Source organism: Silene latifolia, chromosome 7 (genome assembly GCF_048544455.1).
Source record: "Silene latifolia isolate original U9 population chromosome 7, ASM4854445v1, whole genome shotgun sequence".
In the NCBI taxonomy this organism is placed as follows: domain Eukaryota; kingdom Viridiplantae; phylum Streptophyta; class Magnoliopsida; order Caryophyllales; family Caryophyllaceae; genus Silene; species Silene latifolia.
In genome coordinates, this window is record NC_133532.1 from 119,171,317 (window position 1) to 119,180,059 (window position 8,743).

General features: G+C 43.5%; 3 protein-coding genes across 3 annotated transcripts; 1 reads left to right on the forward strand and 2 right to left on the reverse strand.

Annotated features, from left to right (window-relative positions):
- Nucleotides 1–3,968: 3,968 nt before the first annotated feature.
- Nucleotides 3,969–4,922, reverse strand: LOC141590627 (protein FAR1-RELATED SEQUENCE 5-like). Its single transcript, XM_074411202.1, has one exon. It carries the CDS (start codon nt 4,920–4,922, stop codon nt 3,969–3,971), a length of 954 nt encoding a protein of 317 aa, XP_074267303.1.
- Nucleotides 4,923–4,972: 50 nt separating this feature from the next.
- Nucleotides 4,973–6,432, reverse strand: LOC141590628 (protein FAR1-RELATED SEQUENCE 5-like). The gene is made up of 2 exons (XM_074411203.1): nt 5,600–6,432; nt 4,973–5,282 (listed from the first exon to the last, which is right to left on the reverse strand). Exons 1-2 carry the CDS (start codon nt 6,430–6,432, stop codon nt 4,973–4,975), a joined length of 1,143 nt encoding a protein of 380 aa, XP_074267304.1.
- A 772-nt stretch (nt 6,433–7,204) lies between these two features.
- LOC141590629 (F-box protein SKIP19-like) lies at nt 7,205–7,570 on the forward strand. The gene has a single exon (XM_074411204.1). The coding sequence runs from the start codon at nt 7,205–7,207 to the stop codon at nt 7,568–7,570; it is 366 nt and encodes a 121-aa protein (XP_074267305.1).
- The last annotated feature ends 1,173 nt before the right edge of the window (nt 7,571–8,743 follow it).

An 8,743-nucleotide genomic window follows, 5' to 3' on the forward strand; every position in this document is an offset into this window, starting at 1 on the left:
ATGGACATCACTGCGTCGGCCTCGCTCAGGGTGACTCGACCTATGAGAACGTTGTAGGCGGACGAGCCGTCAATGACGACGAACTCAGCTAGGACGTTTTTAGCCGCGTTCTTTTCGCCGAACGTCACCGGGAGTCTGATTGATCCCAGCGGCACCAGGCCGGCCCCGAGAAGTCAGTATAGGGGTTGGTGCGGGGCTTAAGTCCTTGATCTTGGCCGAGGCCGAGAAAGCACTCTCTAAACATGATGTTCGTGTATGCACCTGTGTCAATCAGGCACCTCTTGACCAGGTGGTTGGATATGTCCAAATTGACTACAAGCGGATCATTTGTGAGGGGCGATGACCCCTTCGTAGTCCTTTCTCCCAATAGTCATATCGGGGATGCCCTGCAGGGGGATCCCCGATTTGGGCACAAAGTTGATGGCCTGATATAGCTCGTTTAGGTGTCGTTTGTGCCCATGAGCGGACCCTCCGTTCTCGTTGCCTCCGATGACAACATGAATCACACCTATCCGCTCGAAGACGGACTTCTTATCTGAGCTGCCGGCGTCAGTCTTTTGGCCTTTTGCAACATACTTGCCGAGGCTTCCCTTCCGGATCAGTTCCTCTATGGCATTCTTTAGATGGCGGCAGTCGTTGGTTAAATGGCGGTGTGGCGTGGTACTCACGATCGCTCGTGTCACCGTCACTTTTTGGCTTGGGGGGTCTCTCCCACTTCTGGCCCTCGTTTTTGCTCAGGGCGAAAACTTCGGCGGCTGATACGATGAGAGGGGTTTTTTCACTATGCCGCCTCTGGTGGTACGTTCCTGAATTCCACCCGGCGCCCGCCGAGTCTTGCTTCCGGTCGGATCGTCCGACCGTGATCTCGTTATTCTCACGGCGTCTTCCATCGGACCGCGAGCCGTTGTTGTCGCGGCGTCCTTCGTCCCGATCGTCATCCGCTGTGACTCTTCTTTTCGAGTGCTCGGCTTCGCGGGATCCTCCGTGTCTTGTGGTAGTCTTCCACCTTGATGGCTTGGTCGGCCAACTTTCGGCGGCGTCCGAGGCCCAGGCCTCCGCTCTTGATGAGCTCGTTTTTAAGGCTCCCCTTGGGAGACCCTTCATCGCCAAGGCCGCCGGCTCGGGATTAATTTCTCGAATCTGCTGGACCTTTCCATCAAACCTCTTCACATAGCTCAGGAGAGACTCGCCCCTCCCGTCTCGATAGTCGGGAGGTCGATGTCTCCACGGCCCTTCTCTTATGTGCAGAGTACCGGGCTAGGAAAGCGTCCTTCAGGTCGGCGTAATAGTACACCGAGCCATCGGGAAGCCCTTTGTACCAGACTCCGAGCCATCCCATGCAAAGTTGTTGGGAAAATTCGGCACTGCAGACCTCATCGGGTCGCTCCCATACCGACATGTAAGACTCGAAAGCCTCGGCGTGGTACCGGATCACTATCTCCCTTGTATGGCGGAGGTGGCAACTTGAGCTTATTCGGCACCGGTACTTCTAGGACGTAGGCGTTGAGGGGTCGCCTAACCACGTGTCGAACGACACGCGGCGATCGGCTCCTTGCGTCCCTAACCGGCTCCTTCCCCGTAGCGGGAGGGGCTCCTTCTTCGACTCGGACTTCTTCTCCAACTCGCCGAGTTGGACTCCTCTGCTCCTTCGGGGTGAGCCTCGTTCGTGTGGCGGGGACGCTGTCCTCCCCCGAGTGCGGGAAGGACTTAGGTCTACCGCGCCCACTTTGGGCTCCCCTGGCGTCTTGACTGGGTCGGCTTCTCCTAGCGCTCCGTTCAAATTTCTTGGAGTCACATTTTGGGCCCTGGTCTCCTGGATAGTTTCCGCCGCTCTTGTCGGCGTGACAGTGTGAGCGGGCGTACCACTAATTAGGTCTAGGAGCATTTTCAGTTTTGCTACATCAACCACATGTCCCATGAGGGTGACCTGGTTGGCTGGCAACGGCGTGTCGGGTATTGATGGCATCCCGAACTCCGGTTGGATTACACCGCCGGTGGAGGGCTGTATGACTCCGGAGTTGTTGAAAGTATCGTCTTGGTAAAATGCGGTTTCGTCGGTTACGACTGCGTCTTGTTGTTTCGACATTTTCTTAGCTCTTTGGGTGGGTTTTTGTTGGTTACTTTTTTATTTGGGAATGAATGTGACTAGCTTCTAGTGTCTTTTCCCACAGACGGCGCCAATTGTTCCGGGTGTAATTCCAGAGCAGATATTCGTTACCACCCTTGGCTTGTAGAATAACGTCTTTGGTTGGATTCTTCTTTTCTTTATCGTTCCTCTCGGCCTCTCCTGCAACAATGAACGAACTGAGGGCTCGGCTTTGCGCCAAGCGTACTCACTCCGACGCTCAAGTCAGTAAACTTAAAGGATTAAGTTGTATGTTATTTAGAGCGATATGTTGTAGAGAGATGAGGAAGATAATACCAGTTTATGTGTGATATTAGGTCAAGTTGTGGGTTAGTTGGATCCTCTCCTCAATGAAGGTTGAGGAGTATTTATAGGCTTTTACCTTTTGTCACGTAGTGGCCAAGTGGCCAAGTGGCTATCAGGTGGAAAGACCGTTCTACCCTCGGCCGATGGACCTATGGCAGGCCGGCCGAGGGTCCTGGATGTGAGTACGCGGATATGTGCCCCGGCTGGCTAGTTGTCAGGCCGTGACCAGGTGTGACAGGCGATGGTCGATCGGCTAGGCAGTTTAAGTCGTTGACTTGCTGTGGATATCTTTGACCTTGCTCAGTGTGTTGACTTGGTCAGCGGTGCAGAATATGCCCCATCACTCGTTAATCTTTATGCATGTTTGATCTTACTGGAATCTTTCGAAGAAATTATGGATATGAACAGAAAACGGAAGTGCGACCCTTTCTGGTGGAAGTTTCAACATCCAAATAAAAGACAAGCGGTTTCAAATCCGGATTGTCCTTGGGAGGCAGAAATAACAAAACTAGAGAAAGAAAGATTTCTTAGAAGGGCTAGGAATGTTCCAAATTCAGTTGCGTATCCAAAAGGAAAGGTCATCCTCAAAGGGACAGATGAGAGATCATCCGCTTACGAAGTGGGTTCTAATGAGGACTTGATGGTGGGTTATATAATACCCAAGTGCGGCTGGTGGAAACATTCTGTGAGCAAGGCAACAAGGGGATGGTATACCTGGTTGTTCCACTCAGGCCCGACCATTGAACGTATTGAAGAGCAACTGCGTACTGAGAACCTCTTCTACGACGAAGATTATAAGAGGCGATATTGTCCATGACTTTATTTACTTTTAAGTTGATCTTTTAGGGCTCTAAGTTTAAATTGGTATGTAATTTTGTAATTATAAACTCATGGTTTCTGGAATTAAACTTATGGTATGTGAAATTAAACTTGGTCAATATAATTAGACTTCGTTAAGTAAATGATTGTCTTCATTATGCAAAATGCAATTTCATTCATATGCAATTTACATGACAAACAAACTAACGGTAAAATTCGTAAGATGACTCATACATCGATCGATTAACATCTCCTTCCATCGCATGCAAAGGAGGAGTAGGCTGTGATGCACCAAATGTGCTTCTGCTAGGGGTAGAATAAGGTGAGCGTAATTGCGATGCACCTAATACGCTCCTTGTAGGAGTTGATTGCGACGTATCAAACAGGCTCCGCGTAGGGGTACATTGTGACGCACCAAACAGGCTCCGCGTAGGGGTACATTGCGACGCACCAAACTGGCTCCTCGTAGGGGTACATTGCGACGCACCAAACTCGATACATGCAGTATTTAAATGATTGCTCTCATTAGCGGTGAATGGGTTTGGAACATTAGTTTTTTTATGCAATTCAAAAAATTATGACGTTATTAGAGGGTTATGCAAAAAAGCCGAGTAAAGAATTTAGTACAACAATGAATAACAATTACTCTATTACTCACCTTCTTATTCTTTCTAGCATCGGGAGTTCTATTGCCTTTTGGTACCCTCCCAGATCTTCTTCATCCAACAGTGGCCCCGCACCACCTTCCTCTCGTGGCCGCCTTCCTCTTCATATATCTAATATTGCATTCCTTAGGCTGTAGCCTTCTATGACCCCATACCCTAGAAGAAACACCGCCAGGGACATAGGCGTCTATAGTTTCAACACCAACAATCCCCTCCAACTCCTTAATTAATTCAGAAGTCAATCTATCATATGTTGCATAAGTTTCATCGTCTCGAAGCGCTAGTGTGGAAATGTAATGGTTCCTTATAGTTACCTCCAACGACTTCTTCGCACGAGCTGAGGCTTCCGGATTATAGTACCCAGTTTTGATTGTCTCGTATTCTCTAACCAAGTCCTTTCGCCATCGATCAAGTATATACTTCTCCAGGATAACCTTTACATCCTCGATAACCATGCATCTAATAATATGTCGACACAGTATACTCTTGAACTCAAATAACTTACATGAGCACTTGAGCAGTCCCACACTTCTGTCAATATCAACCCAATATTTCTTACACTTACCAAATGGCGCCACTTTTTTATCTTCAACGTTAAATGTCACACTATGCCCAAGTCTTCTCGGCGGATCAGCGTTCGTATAAATTAACCCAATTACCTCGTCACGTACCAACTTATATATCTTCTTAGTATACAATTTATGGAAAACCTGCTCAACAAGTAAGTTGCACTCAATCTTATACGGTTTCTCTGTGCAATCGTGATTGTTCGCGGTCTCCTCCTCCACTTTCAATTTCAAGGCTTCCTCAATTTTATGGGCAAACTGACTTAAAGTAGTCCTCCCATTGACATAAGTTTTGAAAAACCGGTTTTGTTGCTCACTCCTCTGCGTCGACGACATCCCAACACAAAATATCCCACGCCAATATGCGGGGACCCAACTCTCCCTGATCAAATACGACTCTGTCACCCACGAACATTTTTCAATACCATATTTACGAACCATTTTCTTCCATGCTATCTCAAAATCATGCACCTCCAAACTGTCGTGAACTGCTAAATTAAGGTCACTTGAGATATCGTTCCAAAGTGGATGTTTTCCAGCATTTTTACCAAAGATTTTTCAATATGTGCCAAAGGCAGAGCCTGTGGTGAGTGTTTGGGAAGATTTTTTTTAATTGCATTACCAATTGCTCTTTCCTGGTCTGTCAATATAACTGATGGAGCTTTACCCATGCATTCTAAAAACTTGGCAAAAACCCACTCAAAACTTTCTTCATAATCACGCGTAACCAAAGCACAAGTAAAAGCAATTGAATTCCCATGTTGATTCACCCCTATGAAAGGGGAAAAAGGGATGCGATACCTGTAACACCATGATTTATTCTATCAGATTAATGATATACTACAAAACTTATACTTACATAACCAAACAAATAAAGTCAGTAATCAGAATAATTTCTATAGTACAATTAAATTGGTAATTTTAATTTTATGAATTCTTGAAGCACGGTAAAACACTCCTACTCTTACATAACAAAACAAACAAATGCGATTAATCAAAATAACATTTTAACACACATAAATTGAGATATAACGCCTTACATATTCGTCAAGAAAGTTGTATCGTACGACACAACGTCTCCATACGATTTAAACATAGCTCGGCAGCGTGAATCACACCAAAAAACATTCATTGGAGCCCCAAAATCATCGAGCTCAATTGCATAGAAATAATTAGGATCCTCCTCTTTCATCTTCTCAAAATATGCCTTCAATTCTTTAGCATCGCCATCTATGACGCTACGTCTTCGTTCTTGATTGATGGCGTTTCGACTATCACTAAACTTAAAGCCAAGGTTCTCATGACCTCCCCCCTCCAAGACCAACGACTTGTAATTATTTAATATTGAAATACCAAAAAAGACATCATTGATCATCATCCTCTTTTTGAAGTAGTCATTTATATGTCTAAACCCAACAAATAACCGGCTTTTCTTAGGATCCATCTCATGGTTGTGCTCTAAATGGCATTGCGTTATCTTCACTACATCTTCATCGTCGAAATAACGGGACTCAATGTAAACATTGCAGGCATCCTTGGTTTTAGCAGCATGACCACAACAAAGCCTTAATCTTTCATACATATGATACCGCGGTTCATTCTTAAAGGAACCTTTTTTTGAAACACCGTCTTCCTTGTACTTTTTAAAGAGTTTATTAGTGCGAATGTACCATGAAAACCCCTTCTTATATGCGTATGAATGGGCGAAAGCTGCGAGTTCTTCAGATGACTTGTAAGCCAAACCTACAACAGGTTCAACAATGTTGTCGTTCTCAGCAGCAGTAACGACGGTGTCATCATCATCCACTGGACCGTCGCCATACAACTCGACATACTCTTTCATTAAATCAACATCGCCATTATATTCTGCTTCACCGTTGCCTTTTGTTTCTGCTGCTCGTGAACATTCACCTTCTTCATACAAGTTATTGAGATCAAAATCAAGCGCCATTTAATCAAATGCTGAACGAGTATTTTTTTTTTGGTGTAGATGTTCAACGAGTATTAAAAAATAAGGTTTAATCACTGTATTTTTTTTGTTCTAGTATAAGTTACTGTATTTAAGTAATGAAAATAATAAGAGAGATAAAGTGTCAATTAAAAAGATTAGATTAAAAATAAGTGTTGTTAATTATAAAGATTAGATTAAAAATAAGTGTTGTTAATTATAAAGATTAGATTAAAATAAGTGTTGTTAATTATGGAAATTAGATTAAAATAAGTGTTAATTAATCTTGGGGTTATTCTCAATACTAATCCCGCCAAAACCCAAATAATCCCTCCCATTTTTCCCTCCAACTTTCCCTCCAAACAAAAAAAGAATCTTTGACTCACCTTTACACGTGGCGAGCGCTGATTGGCCCGTGTACCAAGGCCTTGTACACGCCGTGTACTCCTAACATCTTTGATGGTAAAGTATTGTAGTGGGTAGGAGATTGGAGAGAGGGAGGGTATTGTGTGATTAAAATAAGTATTGTTGTGGGGTAAGGTGATTAAAATAAGTATTATTGTGAGGTAAGGTGATTAAAATAAGATAAAGTATGAGTATTATGGGGTATTGTTATGCGGTGGGATGGATTAAAATAAATATAAAAGTTTGCCAAATAAGGAAATAGGGAGAGTATTGTGAATAGACGAAAAAGAAAATAGGGAGAGTTATTTAGAATAGGAGGGAGTATAAAAATCTGCCAACTTTGTCGTCAAATTTCTTCAATGTACAAATCATGTCGTCTAATTTAAACTCTAATGAAGTTAAATCCATGGATAATCCTGAATCACCCTCGGGGATTTACCGAAACTGGTCTAATTTACCGTTTGACATAACTCTAATGATTTTTATGAAACTAGGCTCTTTCGAACTACTTAAATCGGTTCAATTTGTGTGCAAAATGTGGTACATTTTGTGCAAAGAACCCTCCTTATGGCGCACTATCTGCATCCACAACCTCCGTCAGTCAAATTGGGAGATGAAACATGAGAAGATGTTAATCAATGCTATTGATCGTAGTGATGGTGATTTAATTGATCTCGATATTCAGGGATTTGGTACCGATAAGCTTTGTTCCTACTTTGCATCTCGGTATGTTTAATTCCGTCTTAATCAGTTGTTTATCTATAATTAAAAAGACTTTTAGTTAATCATTGTTATTTATCAGTCTATTAAGTTTCTGACAACTCATTTTATAATTCTGTGAGACGTTCGAAGTACTAATTGAGAAAGGTGTAGACCTCCCAATTTTTGATGTCTTCTCGTTACCTATTTGGAGACGTGATTTAACTCATAGAAAAGTGATGGTCTCAAGTTAAACCTCGCAAGTGCACGATTTTATCGTTGTACACTCTAGAGGGTCGATCCACAAGGAGTAGGGGTGATTACTAATTGTCTATATTCTTGAGCTTAGCTAAGTCGATAGATAACAAAGAGGGTAGTAACAAACTAACGCTAAACTAACAAATTTAAAGACAAACAACAAGATAAGGTAAAAACAAGCTAAAGATAGGAGATAGATCAAATAAAGAGAAAGACTAGAACTCGGTCCGACCATGAATATGAGTAATTCCACATATTAATCGTCTCGGCTAATCAAAAGGGGTAGAAAGGTAAGGGGGAGATGACTCTAATTCGCCTAGAACCTCCCTTCCGGTCTCGCACTAGGACACTAGCTACTCCGACTAACCCCCCTCCCGGGTTCGAAAGCCGGTCTCCCTAACTCAAAACCCGACAACCCCAAGAACATGCATTTTCCCAAGGAGGTCAAGTAAATGGTCAAGGTCATTAAGCCCTCATCATATTCCGGGTCATCCCACTCCCCTTCTTGGGAGGTCGATTTCAAACACTAGCCTAGAGGCACCCTCCTCGGTTCTCCCTTCCGGTCTCAACCTTAGTTGGTGACAAGGGTCGGTCCCCAAATACTTGACTAACAACCTAACCAACTTCCGTTGGTGGACAAGGGTCAAAAGCCAAGACTACCCAGGAAACCAAACCTTAAGCATGAAAATTCCCCAAGACTACCCTAGCCAATTTTCCCCACAAATTAGCCTTAGTGACAATTAATTAGTGAAATTACCCATATCGGGCCAAACCGAGTCCTAGAAGGAGACTACTCACTAATCATGGTCCTAATTGCAAAATAAACAATAAAGATGGAAACTTTGGTCACAAACATGGTGAGGAGATGAATCTTACTACTAAGCATGCAACAAATCAACAATAATTAAGAGAAGAAGAGATTTTATCTAATAACAAGGTTAACTAATCCAAA

What these genes read in the sequence shown, in the direction of transcription:
- LOC141590627 (XM_074411202.1), bottom strand. Translation starts at nt 4,922, where the DNA reads ATGGTTCGTAAATATGGTATTGAAAAATGTTCGTGGGTGACAGAGTCG.
- LOC141590628 (XM_074411203.1), bottom strand. Translation starts at nt 6,432, where the DNA reads ATGGCGCTTGATTTTGATCTCAATAACTTGTATGAAGAAGGTGAATGT. An exon ending in GCTCCAATGAATGTTTTTTG is followed by an intron (nt 5,283 to 5,599) that starts GTGTGATTCACG and finishes ATGGTGTTACAG; the next exon opens with GTATCGCATCCCTTTTTCCC.
- LOC141590629 (XM_074411204.1), top strand. Translation starts at nt 7,205, where the DNA reads ATGTCGTCTAATTTAAACTCTAATGAAGTTAAATCCATGGATAATCCT.